This window comes from Lolium rigidum, chromosome 1 (genome assembly GCF_022539505.1).
Source record: "Lolium rigidum isolate FL_2022 chromosome 1, APGP_CSIRO_Lrig_0.1, whole genome shotgun sequence".
In the NCBI taxonomy this organism is placed as follows: Eukaryota; Viridiplantae; Streptophyta; class Magnoliopsida; order Poales; family Poaceae; genus Lolium; species Lolium rigidum.
This window is the reverse complement of record NC_061508.1, coordinates 188,822,643-188,840,371: the sequence shown is the minus strand read 5'-3', so window position 1 is coordinate 188,840,371 and position 17,729 is coordinate 188,822,643. Positions and strand designations below refer to the sequence as shown.

At 47.0% G+C, this 17,729-nt stretch overlaps 1 protein-coding gene across 3 annotated transcripts; it reads right to left on the bottom strand.

The window, feature by feature from the left end:
- Positions 1 to 3,639: 3,639 nt before the first annotated feature.
- Positions 3,640 to 16,022, bottom strand: LOC124686374 (FACT complex subunit SPT16-like). Of its 3 annotated transcripts, none has more exons than XM_047220341.1 (2): positions 15,924 to 16,022; positions 3,640 to 7,300 (listed from the first exon to the last, which is right to left on the bottom strand). In XM_047220341.1, exon 2 carries the CDS (start codon positions 7,266 to 7,268, stop codon positions 3,927 to 3,929), a length of 3,342 nt encoding a protein of 1,113 aa, XP_047076297.1. In that variant the 5' UTR covers positions 7,269 to 7,300; positions 15,924 to 16,022; the 3' UTR covers positions 3,640 to 3,926. The 3 variants fall into 3 exon arrangements, with proteins under 3 accessions (XP_047076297.1, XP_047076292.1, XP_047076300.1); XM_047220336.1 differs by lacking the exon at positions 15,924 to 16,022 and adding an exon at positions 11,299 to 11,475; XM_047220344.1 differs by lacking the exon at positions 15,924 to 16,022 and adding an exon at positions 11,056 to 11,075.
- Positions 16,023 to 17,729: the final 1,707 nt, after the last annotated feature.

Below are 17,729 nucleotides of genomic sequence, written 5' to 3'. Positions count from 1 at the left end.
TTGGCGCTCCCCACGCCCAAATCCGGCGAAATTTTCGTCCGGATTGGAGGAAGATTTGGCGTGGGGAGTAGTAGTTTCCCAACCGCGTGCCCGGGCGAAGTCGACGATGCGAATTTAAAAAACGGAAACTTGACAAACTACGGCTAAAAATGGGTGAATATAGACTAAATTTAATGATATTTATTATATTACGGGCGGAGTTCATACATAGAGGCCGAATTCGACTATATTTCGAATTCGGCTAGGGGAATTCAAACGCTAATTTTAAAACACGGCGCTCTACATGCTGAAATGGCGGTAGAACACCGTGTAGTCGCCGCCGTCGTCGTCGGAGCCGTCGTCGTTGGCCTTCGGCCGCGCGGCCCGGCTGCTCGCTCGCCCGGTCGGCGTCTCCCCAGCCCGGGGATGGCCTCGTACCGGTCGTCGTCGGAGGACTCGAGGTCGACGACGGGGACAGCGACGCCGGATGGAGGTGTCGCGGGGACGGCGGTACCGCGCGACATCGTCGTTGGCGGTTGGAGCGGCGCGGGCGGCGAGATTGGCGTGCGGCGGCCGGGTCCGGCGGCCGTCGCGCTGCTGCTCCGCCTCCCGGCGCTCCCATTCGCGCCCGGCCCGGTCCCGGTGCGGCGTCGTCCGCGCGCTTCTCCTCCTCCATGTCATGCAGCGACCTGGCGATCGCCTCCGCCATCGCGGCGTCCTCCGCGCGCTTCGCCTCCTCCTCGGCGAGCTGGCTTGCGGCGGCCTCTCCTTGGCGCCGATCCGGAAGACGACGAGCTGGCAGCCATGCGCCGTGGCTGCCAGACGTTTCCCCGACGGCGGCTCGCCGATGCCCTCGATGGAGGGGGCATCGTGAGCACCGGGAAGTTGCCGCCCTCGATGTGCGCGAGGACGTTCGCCAGCGTCCTTTCCGGCGCGCTCCACCACCGTCGGCGGCCCGCGGCGTTGTTGCGCGGAGGCGGAGGCGGCGGGCCGTCGTGGGCCGCCGGCTCCCGCTCCCACCGCCGGGAGGAAGTAGGAGTTCCACCGCGTGTAGTTGTCGGGGTGGTGGCGCGGGTCGGCGCGCTCCTCGTCGGTCATGGTCATCCTCGCCTCCTCGATGGCGACGTCGAGGGCGTGGCCCCGCGGCGGCGGCGGGATTGGTACGCCGCCGGCACTTAGCCGCCAGCCGCCTCCGGGAGGCCTCGTGTCCGGCGGGCAGGGGTACCCCGCCTGGTGGAGGAGGTGCCCCTCCCACGCGTGGAATGCGACGCGTCCGCGGCGAGCTGACCGGCGGCAGCCTTTAGTGCGCGCGGAAGACGATGCGTGCGCGGAAGACGACGACATTAACTCGCCGCGTGGCCGGCGAATGCAGACCGGCGGCAGGCTTTACAGCGCGCGGAAGACGATGCGATGAGGACGACGATCGGTTTCTCTCGCCGACAAGTTGGGGCCACCAGACGCGCGGGAAGTTTCCTCGGTATTTCCCGCGCTTTCGTTTCGTCCGGAGTCCCCGAGCGCTCCCCGGGGGGCCGGGGATGGCGTGGGATCGCCGGATGAATTTATGCCCAAATCCGGACGAAAACGAGGAACCGAGGGCGCGACTGGGCCGAATTACGCCGTCCGGATGGAAAAAAGGCTCGCCGGGGGCCTCGTCGGGGGACGAGTGGAGATGCTCTTACGGTGGGGATCGGGTTTGGACGCGAAAACTCGTTTTCAAAGTCAACTGTACGTGTATGAGTGTCATCTACGGAGTATCATAGATTATGTTTTGAGATTGGTGAGATTACTTGTCATCTTTTTAACAAAACTGAAATATAATTGAAACAGATTTAAGCAGTAGAAAATGTTTCATAAATGTTTCATAAGTTTAACTTTGTAAAATATACATTGAATAATAAATAATTTTTCACAAGTTTGAAACATGTTTCACATATTTCAGACATATTTCACAAATTTTTAGAAGCTAGATCAACACGCGTGACGTCATCACTGTTGTACCTACCGAAGCCGGTAAAATCGCTGCGTTCGTTTGAACAGGCTTGTAAATCTCCCATACTTTTGTTCCAACATCAGCTTTATACCATGGCGTCGTATCGAGCGTTCACGGAGCGAAGCCAGCTGCTGTCGATCTGATATTCAAAAGAAAATATATAAATTTTAAAGAATTTTTTAGATGTAGTTTTGGACGGCGAACACACTGTAACACACTAAATTTTTCAGATGTTGTAGTTTTGGGCGACGAACACACTGAGACAACTGAATTTGTTCGCCACTACATTCAGACACACTGAAACACATTTAGACGCACAACTTTATCGAAAAAATTCAGACGCACAAACACGACCTAAAACTAATCACAGTCGCTGCCGCTATCGGTGTCCTTCTCTGTCTCGAACGTGTACATCCAACGCTCGTCGTCGGAAGGAATGGCGCGGTGCCATCTTCGAGACGGCGGGGAAATACCTAGCGGGAGTCGGCGGAGGCGGGGACCGACCGGATCTACGATGAGATTGGCGGGGGAGGGCTTTGGTGGCGGGAATCGGCGGCGTTCACGGGGAGCGGTGGGCGGGAAGAAATTTAAGGGCGGTTGGGCTGCGCACGAGCGTCTAGGTTTGTAACACACGGCAGCGTGTGTCGTCTATATGCACTATGAACGCTAGTTTATTCGGGCACGCTGAAATTTTCTTGGGCCGCTGTATATTGCTGGCCTTCTACTGAGCATTGTTGCGCCGGCAAAAAAAAAGTCATTTTTTTTGGCGCCGCTCTTAAATTTTGATGTTGTTGGAGATGCTCCTATCCGAGTTCAAACAGGTAATTCCGAGATATCCCCGTAATTTTACATTTTTTTGTTAAATTATAAAAGTTTTATCATACTAGCGTAGTATTTTTTTGGGCAGGTAATATTTAAGGTGATGGGAGGGAATTTGATGAAACACCAAATCTCCTTTCATCTCAAATACCTTGGGGATGAAAATACGAGAGAAATAAACTAGACTTAAATCTTCTTATTTTCCGGTGTGTTGTGTTTGCGTGTTTGCTTGTTCTCGCCAGTGTGCGCGGTCTCGGGTCCGGTGTGGACGTCGGAGCGGCGGCTTCGGGAGCTTTCTGTTTTGAGTGCTGCCACTTCTTGCTAGGGCGGGAGTGTCGTCGGCTCGTGTGGTGCGCGGCCTCGGGGCTGGTGTGTGGCGTTTGGGTTGTACGGTTTTTGGTTTTTGGTCAGTTTTCCTTATAAACTGACCAAATTTCCCTCTTCCTGCCGGTTACTCCAAAAAAAAAATCTTCTTATTTTTGCTTAGATTTAAAACTTTTCGCCGAGTATTTTTAGGAAAAGTATTTGAGTGGGATTGACACCAAATACTCACCTGCCTGGCTGTCTCCAAACCTTTCTCATAGAAAAATTACAGGAGAAGTAAACAAAGCCTTAAAAATTTTATAAGGCCAAGGAGAAATCGACAAGATTAACAAAATACTACTCCCTTCCTCCTATAAAATTTATCTTAGATTTATTAAAATTTGGATGCATCTGCCGAACTTTCATGAAACAGAGGGAGTAGAATACGAACAATTCCCTCATAAAAAAACTAGAATAAGAACAAACCTAACACGATGCTTCTGCACACCGAAACGACGCCACAAATATAGATGAAACAGAAAAACATATGGTTCTGACAAAACAGACATTATACAAAATAAGGTCAGCATTTCTAGCAGAAAACATTGCTGCTACACCACCGAGGATACACTGATGAACCAACTTAAACCAATACATAGGTCTGAGATCCTCCAACACACAATTCAACAAAGTTTCGACTATCTAAATACTACTGCTGAAAAAGAGCATCGCGGTGATCTGGAGAAAGAGCCAACAAGGCTTCTGATACAACCAACCAAAAGGGCAGAGATTCAGCGCACAACCTCAAGCAAGACGGGTGACTCCGCCACACAAATCACCTGAACTTCGGCTTCTTTGAAGGCCCTCCCTTGGAGCTGCCCCGATCTGGCGGTGGACGAGATTTCATGCCGCTAGTACGTTCTGGCGGTGGACGAGGCTTGCTGCTGCTGCCAGCATTACCGCGTTCTGGTGGACGAGGCTTGCTGCTGCTGCCAGCATTACCGCGTTCTGGTGGACGAGGCTTGCTGATGCTAGTCAGGTTGCCACGTTCCGATGATGGGCGGGGCTTGCTGAAAGTCTTGACCTTGCGACGCCTTCTTTCTTCCTCACTGTCTGATTCTGCACCATGATCCCTGTCTGCATTGGTTGCCTCCCGTTCCAGCTCATCCCAGGTCTTGCCTTTCTCTTCCTCAGAGTCTACTTCCGAATCCTCCTCCTCGTCATCATCTGATTCCACCAATGACGCACTGTCGGAATCATCTTCTTCTGATTCAGACTCAGGCTCAGCATCAGAAGGCTCATACCCCTGATCTGATTCCTCTGATTCCTCCACCTCAGAATCACTTCCCTCCATATTCAAGAACTCCCAGCCACCATCATCAACAAACTTCCGAGGATCATCAATGATAGTTTTCAGAATAGGACGCCAATTCAAGTTCAGCCTGCTCTCATAGTATTTGAGATCAGTGGTGTCAAGCCACTCCTTTATTGCATCAAGTGATGTCGATGGAATGGAATCGATGCGAAGAACATCCTTCTTGAAGTCCTTAAGCACGATAGCCATGTCAAAGTTCTTCGTTCCAAAGCCCACCCTCTCTAGATTAACAATCTCTATCTCACCGAGTGTGACCACCAGGAAGGGAGTCTCAATTAGCTCAACCAAGCAAGTTGACGTTGGAATGATGAAAGCTGAAGCTTTGTACGGGACCCCATGGAATCCAAGCTCTCTAAGCGGGATATCAAACTCCAGATCAAGCCCCTTGAACTGTGGCTGCGACCAGTGGTCATTAACCTTGTTCACATAGTTCTGGAACTCCATGTTAATTCTGTTCTTCCGATCCCTCTCACGCTGCTCCTCTTCAATCTCATCAGGATCAAGGGCCGATCTTCTACTGCCACCGACAGTCTGAACAACATCCATCACTTCAACGTAAAATTGAACATCCTTAGTTTTCTTGTTTCCAACCATGATATGATTGTGCAAATGGAAATGAAGGAGGGTGATCATTTCTTTTTCTGCTGGCTGGAAGAAAGCATGTTTTACATTCCCGTACATGATATCCACACGCTCATCAGCCCTTGAATTGGAATATCTGAAACCATTAACATGAGCCTCAAGAGTTCCTGTCAACTTTCTCCCACGACCACCAAATGCAGGCCTTATCCACACATCGTTAAGCCTCATTTGCTTCAATTTTGTGCTTGCCTGCTGGAGTTTCTCCTGAGTAACAAGGGTGGCCCTTTCAGCTCTCTCTGACTCCCTTGAAGCAACCTGCCTCCTCAATGTTTTGATCTGCTGAACAACTTCACTGCTATGCCGTGGATCCTTTGATCGGAATGTGATCTCTTTCAAGTAGATAGCTCCTTGAGACTTCAGATTGTTATCATTTGAGAATGGCATGCCAGGTACATTAAAGAAAATGCGGATGGTGCAGGTGCGGTTGTCTTGGTGGCTAGTCACACTCTTAACAGTAGAAACATGGAAAGGGACCATACTGCCATAAATAGGCAAGAGAACAGCTTCATTCCTCTGATCTACTTGTATCACCAACTCTCTTGAATAAGGCACATCATTAACATTCTTGTATGCAACAAGCTCATTCGAAGCCTTAGAAGGACCGCGTCCGTTACCGGAACCAGAACCATCCCCAGCAAGCCTTCTAGCAGTCTCTTCATTCTTTTGACGAGCAAGTTCAGCCTGGTGCTGTCTCCGGAGCTCTTCCTTGGACATCTCCTGGTTGTCCGATCGAAGTGTCGCCTTGGATGGTATTGCTTCCAGGCCATTCGGCTCAACCTTAGGCCGTTTAGGCTTAGGAGTATCTTCCTCATCTTCATTAAACGAGTATGCAACATCTTTAACAGCCTTGGAGCAATTTGTTAAGATCTCTACTGTCTTGTCACTAACCAAAGCTGTATCAGCTAATAACAAAGAAAACTGTTTTGTCTTCTCATTGTTTGTTTCTGCTTGGACATTACTCAAACCAAGACATACATTGAAAACCATGCCCTCTTTTATCAGACGGTCATTCTTTGCGTTTAAGTTTAAGCCAGATTCTCGGAACTCAAGGCCCATTCCAGTTCCAGCTGACTTTGTTAGATTAGGAAGTAGCTCAGGCACATTCTTCTCAAAGACTGCAACTGCAGCCTGATAAACTGCGCACATCTGATTCCCTGGTTTACATGCTGCTAAAGCAGCTTCCTGGGCTTTCAAAAGTGTCTCATATGCTTTACTCTGTGTCAGGGTAGCATCTATCAGAAATGTTCTGGCAACATTGGAACAATAGTTGCTGTACCTGGATCCAATTGCACAAATGATAACACTTGCGGAGTCATAGTAGAGATAATCATCATTGCTGGAGGCACCTGGCTTAAGATCGAACTTCCCCCCGCTTTGGAAGACAGGAGGATAGCATATATCAATATTTTCAGCCTTCAACTTTACCTTGGCCTTCAAAGGATCAAGAATAATCTTCTCTGTGTCATCCATCAGTGAGGAGTGTGAGACTTTCCTCTCCTCATCAATAACCTTCTCCATGTTTGGAACCACAAAGTTCTTCATTACAGATGAAGTTAGATAAGCAGCCTTTTTCACACAGATAATCTCCGTGGCATCCTTCACAGCAAAAAGCTCAGAAAAGCCATTTGTGACATCAATAAGCTGTACAGATTCCCCAGATAGCTTTTCTGCCCATGTTTCGAGAAGCTTACCCTCAGGTGCCTCTTTTGCAAGGTGACCAACAACTGGGGTGTCAGATTTCGACTGAGCACAAACGGCTTGCAGTATGTCATCCATCAGGTCAATGCCATCCCCATTCTTACCCTTCACGTGCAAGGCAATATCAGCACCAACAGCCTCATTTGCAGCATTCTTGAGGGTTCCAATGAGATTTGCTTTCTTCTGGCTGCATAAGAAATGTATTTGCTTGTGCGTGAAAACAATAATGGTTTCTGGAAATTCGTATCCAAGTAACCAAACATCCAGAGCTGAGGACTTCAAATAACGCAGATCGTCGGAAGAAGGTGGAGTAGCAATAGCAATGGCATCAGAAGAACCCCAAAGATCAGAATTGTTTACATTCCAATGGTCATAGAACACCTTCAGTCGCTTACTGAAGTTCTCTAAATTGATTGTATAGGCTCCTGCTGATCCTGACTTTGCTTTACCATTATCTGCCATCTTTAGCAATAAGCTCACATTAACCAAGCCAACTGCAGGAAAATTGATCCATAGTTAGCTAATGCAGCAAGCATTTACAATTACAATTTTACATTATGAAATGCTAATGAATAGATATACAGAAAATATATCAAATCCATGAAAAATACCACAACAGAACAGGTGGAGTGATAATCCAGAACATCGATGTGTGTCACAAATTTTGATCTTGAGAACAAATCTTGCAAACTGGTTTATTTATTCTGAATTAGATGCTGTCAAAACAAGAAAAAACTAGTCTTGACTCCTAACACTGCTCATTGCTTAGCTTCGCAAGATCATTTGTTATGATACAAAACAAGATGTCTCTCCATAGTAAATTATTGCAACGTTACACATCAGCATAAATTTAGAGTGCCCAAAACAAATTAAAATATTATCACTAGGACAGGCATCAACTGCCATGTGAAGTCAGGTAATTTCTTTTATTAAGGGTCTCATAGTTTTAAGGAAAGGAACCACCATATTGCGTAAAAAAAATTCATCGTAACATGGTGAGTATTGAAGCTACCAAGGTATGGACCAATAGGAGGCCAACACATGGCTGTTACTAATGAATAGACAAATATCCAGAAATGACATACTGCGGCTCCTACTTGACTTTCCAAAAGCAAGGAACATGTAAATTTCTTACTCCCTTCGTACCAAAAAAGGATGTCGCAGATTTGTGTAAATTTGGATGTATCTATAGTTCTATACACTGAATCGCGTCTAGACACATCCAAATTTAAACAATTTGGAACATCCTTTTCGGAACGGAGGGCATGAAACACTGTTTTCTTTATCTGCCTACTGATTACTTCTTAGTCTAGTAATCTTGATGTCGTAGACATAAATCTGCGGAAAATTAGATGGCCTTTAGCATGACTGGTAATCAATGGACTACAGCCCTTGCAGTAGATTCATTACATCAATATTTTGAAATATGCAGACTTTGGACGCATGCATAGAAGCGTGCCCAAGGATTCAACACTTCTTCAGAAAAATAACAACACGTGGACAGTTTTATACATATCTCACACATGGTTGTAATATGTGCAATGCATAGTCTATTTACATATATGCTAGCGCTAAAATGAAAAATGATATCTTCACTATTAATTACGAGTTAGGGTTGGTACGTCACTTTCAACACCAAACATCAGAGAAATCAGGAGTTCAGGACCATCAAATAGCCATCGAAAACACCCACTAAATATTGGGAGAATCAACACTGTCTGATGCTTTTTTACCGCCGTGCACCCTCCTCTCCTCATTAGCGCTAGAGGAGATCTTCTCTTTCCTTGTTTGCGCTGGTACATCAAATCCTCGCCAAAATTATTCCCTCCCTAAAATCTAACTTATTTACTTGCTAAAGATGATTACTTCCCTAGAATATCTCAACAGAATATAAATCTGCAGAACCACTCCTGCCTTGCCTCATTCATGTACCATGCCTCCTAGTAGGAGTATAAACCAAACACTATCTTTTCAATGAAATGAAACGCGAAAGTCTTATGCGTTTTCACGAAAAAAATCATTCAGAACATGGAGCTCTTTTAATATGCTCCATCGTACCACCTAGGAGGTAAGAGCATTGACCAAATCTAAACCGTTGATTCTTATAATAGGTGGGGCCAAGTTATTTTGCATGTGTTTGAAACCTGTTGTAGCCGGTGGAACTCTCCGGTACTACAATTCCAAATAGGAAAGAAAAGTATGTCATGTTCCCTAATGGCATTCTCCACAAATTTTGTGCCCATGGAGGCAGTACCGTGACTTTGTTTGGCTGCCACACAATGACATGAGCCATTTTTTTTTTCTTAATGCATATTTGGCCAGGCGCAGTGGTAGAGTGTCTCCACTTGTGTCCTAGAGGTCCTGGGTTCGAATCAGCCTCTTTGCATAATAAAAGGCAAGGGAAAGGCCGCCTAGAAATACCCTTGCCCAGACCCCAGGATGTGTGGTAGCTTTCAGCACTGGTAGCTCATGCTACTTCTTCATAGTTGGAAGTTTCCTAAGTTTTTTCTTTCGTTTCTCGTCACAAGATATATTTTTAATGTCGGACCAAATATATACTAGTTATAATTTTTATTCTTTTCGCCGAAGATATACATCACAAAAATGTGTAGAAAAATGTTACCACCCTAATACAAAAAAATATTGTCATGTCAAACTACCATTGCTAGTGTGGCGCATACTTGTTAGACAATATCTTTCCGAATGGTCTCCATATGGTAGGGGTATACCAAAAATAAACCGTATTGTCATTTATTGATACTTTCCAATTATATTTTCCTTTTGTCTAGGGGTTAACAATTATAAAACATGCTAATACTTATTTAAGAGGGCCAGGTGAACCTCTCTTGGTTGGCCTATTACCTCCTTAAATCTAGGCCCTTAGATTGAAAAAACAGACGGTCCAAAATTGTTGGGAGCATGTTAAAATTTCTCTCAGAACACATGTCTAGCAGAACTTCCTTTCTCTCACAAACTTAAAGCGTGCAACATATCACTACCAAAACACTAGCCCATTGCTCGTCTCCATCTCTTCGACGATATCACCATCATCAGCGCCGCTGCAGCATGACTTGCTTCTCCAGAGTACACACATCACCGACATCGTCTGTAGAATTTCTGCGAGGTCACCGGCACTGTGTCTCATCTGCGTCCTGCGAAATCTCCTCACAGGCCAGCAAAAATAGGTGCACAATGATCAACCTTATGTTCTTCAGATAAACATAACATTTTAGCTCAAAGTGGTATACTGTATCACAGGAAGCACCTGTCCCAAACAGCACGGACAATTCTCGCAGCATCTATCAACCTACTTCTAGCAACCTATCAAGCAGACATGCGAGGGTTCACAAATTAACACATCTAATGTCCCAGGATGTTTTCTTACCAGGTACAAAAATATCTGACATAATGAATGAAAATGCATCTAGGACTTCCAATATCTGCTACGCATCTGGAGCTTCGCGACATGGGCTAACTCGCAGGAGTTATCAGGTCAGACAAGACTCAATTCCACTATACATTCTGGAAATTTACTTCTGTTTTCTGTTAGACATTTCACCAGAGGGAAAGGGTTTGTGATGGATGGCTGTTTTCATTTTAAGTTTGTATGGTTTCCAGACATTTTTGTCGCTGGCTTATACTGTCCCTGAGCAATATATACTACAAAAAAAATTGAACCAATCAATTACTTACTAATAATGTGTATGTTCTTTCAAAACCAATATGAGACGATACAAGAGTGGTTGTGGGCAAGGGCAAATAACCAGGGTGGTTTGCATTGGTAGTTGCTGGTGTCCTTTTGGGTGATATCAGCATGAATCCATCATCCGTATCAACCACTGCTAGGACTATGCTGATGCTAATTGCATGCCCAACAGGGCAACAGGCAACATACCGCCACTCTCTCCGAACTCCGAAGCCACCCCCGCTGGATCCGGAAGATCGGTGATCGGCGCCATCAGTCCTGGTCACAGTTAGAGCACTCTCTATCTCTCATGATATGAACTACCAGTCAGCGGAGCTGGAGAGGAAATCAGGGATGCGGCATGGAAACGACTAGGTGATTTGTGAAGCTAAAAAAAAAAACATCGGAACACAAGTGCCGACGTAGGAGGACTAGGGAATACATTGGCGGTATTGTTGGAGTGGAACGAGTACGAAGCACAATGACATAGAGGGGGAAAAAACTTGAGAGCCCATAGCAACGCAGGGGCATTCAACTAGTAAGTCAGAAACATGGAAGAAGTACCTTATATATGATCGCCCGCAGTAAGCAGTGTAATGGAGACTCACAGTCTACAGTTAACTAAATTCTCCGATCTACAATCTTCGCGCAACTTCTCCTACCTATGACGAGACGGGAAACCTAGAGCTCGAAAGGGGATGTTACTTCGATCTTTACCAAGTCACGGACCCAGAGCGGCCCGAATTCGGCGGCGACGGTGTGCAAGAAAGGGGATAATGGAGAGGAATGGGAGGACACGGAACTCACCGCTCTAGGGCTGACGTTGGGTAGGGTGGGCCGCCGGCCGAGAGGGTCTCCGGCCTCGCAGGTCTGTCCGGGCGCGAGAGGGGGATCGAGGAGGACGGGGTGGCCGCCGATCGCGAGGGAGGTCGTGGGTGGCAGCTGGTTCCCGGCGAGGAGACGGCGACGTCGCTAGAGGGGCTCGCTGAGGAACGCGGGAGCGAGATGGGGGAAGCGTCTGGTAGAGGGGGGCACTGGCCGCTCGCTCGGACAAGGCAGGCACACACACAGGGTCTAGTCTAGGGTTAAGAGGACTAGACCGTGTCACGTGTTTCGACCGTGCCACGTTGCTCCTTGGGTCGGGAACACGAGAGCGGCTGCTGCACGCCGTTTGGAACATCTTCACCGGCTTCCTCCAAAGACTTTTCAAAAACTTTTTAGACCATCTTTAGTAGAGTCCGTAAAAACGCGAACTGGAAACGTAGAATTCAGTTCACCGAATTACTATTTACGGGTCGTAAAATGACTGACACGGAATAGAACCTGTAAACTAAAACCGTAAAAAAACATCTACACTACTTAAAAAGAACGAAGTTCCTCCGTTTTCTGCCACCAATTTCGTCGTCGTCGCCCTCTTGGGCCTGGCCGAGCTTCATCTTCGCCCCTTTGGCCTGGCCCATATTCTCCCCAACAATTCAACCAGCAGTCCCCGCACCATCAGGATCCCTCGATTCACCTTCTCCCTCTCGCGAACTAGGGTTGGGCGCCGCCGCTCTCTTCATGGTCGACGGCGAGCTCCCACGTATCTGCTGGCCGCCCCAATCCGCTGATGCACGCCGCCGCTTGCTAGCCCTTCTCGTCGTGCGTCCACTCTGCGTCTAGGCACTGCCATCGGAGTCATTCAGCCGCCTTCAGCAGGCTCCATGGTTGCCTTCTCCCTCCGCGCTTGTCCCCAAGCCAACCTCCTGTGCGATGGGTGAACGCCGATGAGGCTCACCCACGCCGGAGCCACGGGTGGAGATGCACATGGGGGTGAGGACCTTCCTGATGCAAAATTCTTCATCGTCGGTGTACGCATCAGACGCCTGCCCATGGGGAGGCGGACGCACATAGTCATGGGGATGCTCCTCCGGCTCCGCCTACCAATCTTCGTCCTTCGCGAGTCAGTGACCAATTTATCGCTACTGTTTGTAAGTATATATTGTTGGAGTTGGGTGAAGCACCATTATTGTTTTGTCAAGCTGAACGTTTGCACATCCTCATCAGTTGCTAGCTCAGAGAAGAAAATTGACACCAGAGGGGAAGAAGGCGACAACCGGGCCTCAATGCCTGAGAGTTGATCCCACTGGTATATCAATCCCCAGCGATCTAGAGAAATTATTCAGAGGTTGAAGATATGTCTTCAGAGGTTGAGCATACTTGGATTTAGTCGTGGGATTTATTCCTCCAAATCAATCTACAATGCTCACTTCATGACATCAACTACATGTGAGACATCAAATGCGATCTGGTATGCCCTCATAGCCGGAATTGTCTGTTCTGCAGGTCGACGCAACAAGATTCTGAATATTTATTTACTGGTTGTGCTGTGGTAAAGACAACTAAAACTCTGCATTATCCTTCTGTGTAAATTCAGTTCAACAAGAGAGCCCCTAGATCCATAAACAGTCGCTAATGCTTCACTTCTGTATTTTTTGCATAATTGAAGGTCCAGAGACAATACAAGTCTTCATTGAGATGCAATAGCGAGAGATTCAAGACAATATCGGCGTAACAAAGTTTCCTTTTAATGGAAGAGGTGATTTTTTCTGCACATTAATGTCATTTTACAAATGCAAACAGTAGCTCACCTCATTATGGGTAATATTCTCATGTTAGACGATTGCAAGTGCAACAGCTAATAAGAGGTGCAGAAAGCAGAGGTGCCAGCAGTAAAGACAATGAAAATGCCAGAGATGCCATGTACTATTCAATTCTTGCCTTATACGGTGACCCCCAGACCTTATTTACTCAGTATGCAAAAGTGTTTTTTTTTGAAGTTGTTCTTAGTAATGCGGAAGTACATATGTACATGTATAGTAATATTCATTCATTTTGCTTTCTCTAAAGTAGTCACCAAAGACAATGAAACAACTCTATCTGACATCATTCTCTTTTATATCTGGAATAACCATTTATGTAGGCTTGATATCTCCAGTAGTAAGTGCCAGCTTCATCTCTAAGTAAATTTTGGTGTTACTTATTCCTTTAAAAGATTATGTTGTATTTTCCAAGAGATTCTTGTTCGTAGGAGAGGTAATGTACTATCTTCTTAGAAATAATCTTTTGATGCATCTTGAACTGAAATTAGTGCTTGGTGGTATATCTTTTGGAGATTTTATAAGAAAACATGTATTGTTCCTCTTCAATTAAGGTGCTATAAAAGCTTGTTGTTTTACGGGATTCTCCAGTAGTGATTTAATAACTTTTCTTGCATGTTCTATTGTCAGGTAGATTTCTACTCATGGATTTTCCTGGCGCCTCCCCTTTTCTGACCGTCACCGACCTGGTTGATTGGATCCCCATGTGTTTCTCCATCTGCCGCCCACTTACATCAAGGATGTGCGCCTGGTCGTCGGCACCGAATTCGGAGTGGTCGTCCTGCCTCGCCGCCGCGGTTGTGCGCCATCGGGAGATGCCCCACACCGACTTCTGCATCGACTCAGCCACGGCAACGCCTTCGTGTGCCTCTACATGGACTCCGGCGCCGTCCCATTTATGGAGGCAGTGGTGGGCTGGCCTCATCTTCTTCGGCGATGTCATATCTGGTGTCATGTCGCTTCATATCGTCCACTGTAAGTCTTTGATTAACCCGTCCGATTTTGCTTCTCAATCTCTTTTATAAGGCAGCTTACTTCGGTGCACACACTAGATCAAGGTTTGGTTCCTGTTCGTGTTTTTTATTATGTGATCTTGGATGATTGCTCTCTTTTTTGTCCTTCTGATTTGGTTGCTTTTCCTAGGTCTGTGAGATTCAGCCAAGAATTAAGTTACATCCAAATCACTGTCAGTCAGCGTAAACAAGGTACTTTGGTAGAACGAGAGCATTATACTGCTGGCACTCCATGTTAACATGGCACAAATCATAAATCTATCACGGTACAGTCTCAGTACTTCTTCCTATCTGTAATTTTCTAAGGACAATCTCAAAGCTTGCTACTAACATGTTATTTTGTTGTAATGCAGATACTTATTTAAGAGGGCCAGGTGAACCTCTCTTGGTTGGCCTATTACCTCCTTAAATCTAGGCCCTTAGATTGAAAAAACAGACGGTCCAAAATTGTTGGGAGCATGTTAAAATTTCTCTCAGAACACATGTCTAGCAGAACTTCCTTTCTCTCACAAACTTAACACGTGCAACATATCACTACCAAAACACTAGCCCATTGCTCGTCTCCATCTCTTCGACGATATCACCATCATCAGCGCCGCTGCAGCATGACTTGCTTCTCCAGAGTACACACATCACCGACATCGTCTGTAGAATTTCTGCGAGGTCACCGGCACTGTGTCTCATCTGCGTCCTGCGAAATCTCCTCACAGGCCAGCAAAAATAGGTGCACAATGATCAACCTTATGTTCTTCAGATAAACATAACATTTTAGCTCAAAGTGGTATAATTGTATCACATGCAGCACGGACAATTCTGACAGCATCTATCAAACTACTTCTAGCAACCTATCAAGCAGACATGCCAGGGTTTACAAATTAACACATCTAATGTCCCAGGATGTTTTCTTACCAGGTACAAAAATATCTGACATAATGAATGAAAATGCATCAAGGACTTCCAATATCTGCTATACATCTGGAGCTTCGCGACATGGGCTAACTCACAGGAGTTATCAGGTCAGACTAGACTCGGTTCCATTATACATTCTGGAAGTGTACTTCTGTTTTCTATTAGACATTTCACCAGAGGGAAAGGGTTTGTGATGGATGGCTGTTTTCATTTTAAGTTTGTATAGTTTCCAGACATTTTTGTCGCTGGCTTATACTGTCCCTGAGCAATATATACTACAAAAAAAAATTGAACCAATCAATTACTTACTAATAATGTGTATGTTCTTTCAAAACCAAAATGAGACGATACAAGAGTGGCTGTGGGCAAGGGGCAAATAACCAGGGTGGTTTGCATCGGTAGTTGCTGGTGTCCTTTTGGGTGATAACAGCATGAATCCATCATCCCTATCAACCACTGTTGGGGCTATGCTGATGCTAATTGCATACCCAACAGGCAACATACCGCCGCTCTCTCCGAACTCCGAAGCCACCCCCCGCTGGATCCAGAAGATCGGTGATCGGCGCCATCGGTCCTGTTCACAGTTAGAGCACTCTCCATCTCTCTCTATCGCTCATGGTATGAACTACCGGTCAGCGGAGCTGGAGAGGAAATCAGGGATGCGGCATGGAAACGGCTAGGTGATTTGTCAAGCTAAAAAAAACAACATCGGAACGCAAGTGCCGACGTAGGAGGACTAGGGAATACATTGGCGGTATTGTTGGAGTGGAACGAGTACGAAGCACAATGGCATAAAGGAAAAAAAAAAACTTGAGACCCCATAGCAACGCAGGGGCATTCAACTAGTAAGTCAGAAACATGGAAGAAGTACCTTATATATGATCGCCCGCAGTAAGCAGTGTAATGGAGACTCGCAGTCTACAGATAACGAAATTCTCCAATCTAGGATCTTGGCGCAACTTCTCCTACCTATGACGAGGCAGGAAACCTAAGCTCGAAAGGGGATGTTACTTCTATTTTGACCAAGTCACGGACCCAGAGCTGCCCGAATTCGGCGGCGACGGTGTGCAAGAAAGGGGATAATCGAGAGGAATGGGAGGACACCGAACTCACCGCTCTAGGGCTGACGTTGGGTAGGGTGGGCCGCCGGCCGAGAGGGTCTCCGGCCTCGCAGGTCTGTCCGGGCGCGAGAGGGGGATCGAGGAGGACGGGGTGGCCGCCGATCGCGAGGGAGGTCGTGGGTGGCAGCTGGTTCCCGGCGAGGAGACGGCGACGTCGCTAGAGGGGCTCGCTGAGGAACGCGGGAGCGAGATGGGGGAAGCGTCTGGTAGAGGGGGGCACTGGCCGCTCGCTCGGACAAGGCAGGCACACACAGGGTCTAGTCTAGGGTTAAGAGGGCTAGACCGTGTCACGTGTGTCGACCGTGCCACGTTGCTCCTTGGGTCGGGAACACGAGAGCGGCTGCTGCACGCCGTTTGGAACATCTTCACCGGCTTCCTCCAAAGACTTTTCAAAAGCTTTTTAGAGCATCTTTAGCAGAGTTCATAAAAAATATGAACTAAAAATGCAGAGTTTAGTTCACCGAACTCGTGTTTACGGGTCGAAAAATGACTGATGCAGAATAGTAAACTAAAACCGTAAAAAGGCATCTTTACTATTAGTTTGCAATGCAACAGTGGTAAGTCATCCCCTCGCTCGCGCCCGCTCGCGATTCACATCTCGCTCGCACCCATGGGCCACGCCCTTGCTCACGTAAACCAACCCTTCGGCCCACGAAAACAAGTACAAAAATAAAATAAAACGGAAGTCGACTATTATACATAATCTGCTACTATATACGATCACATTAGAACCTGACCGCACGAGACCCCTCCTCTACAAATATATGCGGCCCCGTCGATCTGTCAATCTCTCATGACGATCTCTATTGAAATTTATCGTGCACCATTATTGGATTTATTCGTGCTGATTGAATTTGTTCTGCACGATTTCGATCGGAATTTGTCTTGCCCCTAACCAGCATCAGCCGGTCTCGCCTCGATGGTGTCCAAGAGGATAGCAAGGAGCTCAAAGACATGCAGAGGGATCTCCACCTCCATCTCCTTGATCCACGCCATACTCTTGCTTGCTCCCGTTAATAATGCAGCGATGCTGGCGGTCGATCTGCACAACTCCGCCATCGGTTCACGACATTATTGTTCGCCTTTCAGTCGACTTCACCGAAAAAATACTACCCGGTCAATTTTGAAATCTCGCGGCGGCGGTATCCATGGGCATGCTGCTCCTGACGAGCACCAGGTGTTGGCACTGCTATGCACGCGCAGCGGCAGCAAGCGGGAGAACCCAGTCATGTTCCTATTAGCCACGTGCATTGTCGGCAGCAGAAACGCGCTGCCCGGGCCCTTCGTCCAGCTAACGAGCCATGCCACCAATGGGCACATCACGTCCAGGCTCACTACAGTGTACGTCGCCATGCAGCCGGCCGTGCTGGCTGTCAACGGCGACGAATCGCCCCAGCTCCACAATATATACACCCAGGAGCTCGTACGTCTGAACTAGGAGGCTGAGATTATGTTGATAGTTGATTGATTGTTTTTCCAATGTTGTAAAAGTGGTTGCACTGGACGGGAAAACAAACGCTGGCAGAACCAGAGGCCACGATGCAAATATCCAACCA

Bases quoted from the DNA above. Each gene is read 5' to 3' on its own strand.
- LOC124686374 (XM_047220341.1), bottom strand. From the start codon at position 7,268: ATGGCAGATAATGGTAAAGCAAAGTCAGGATCAGCAGGAGCCTATACA.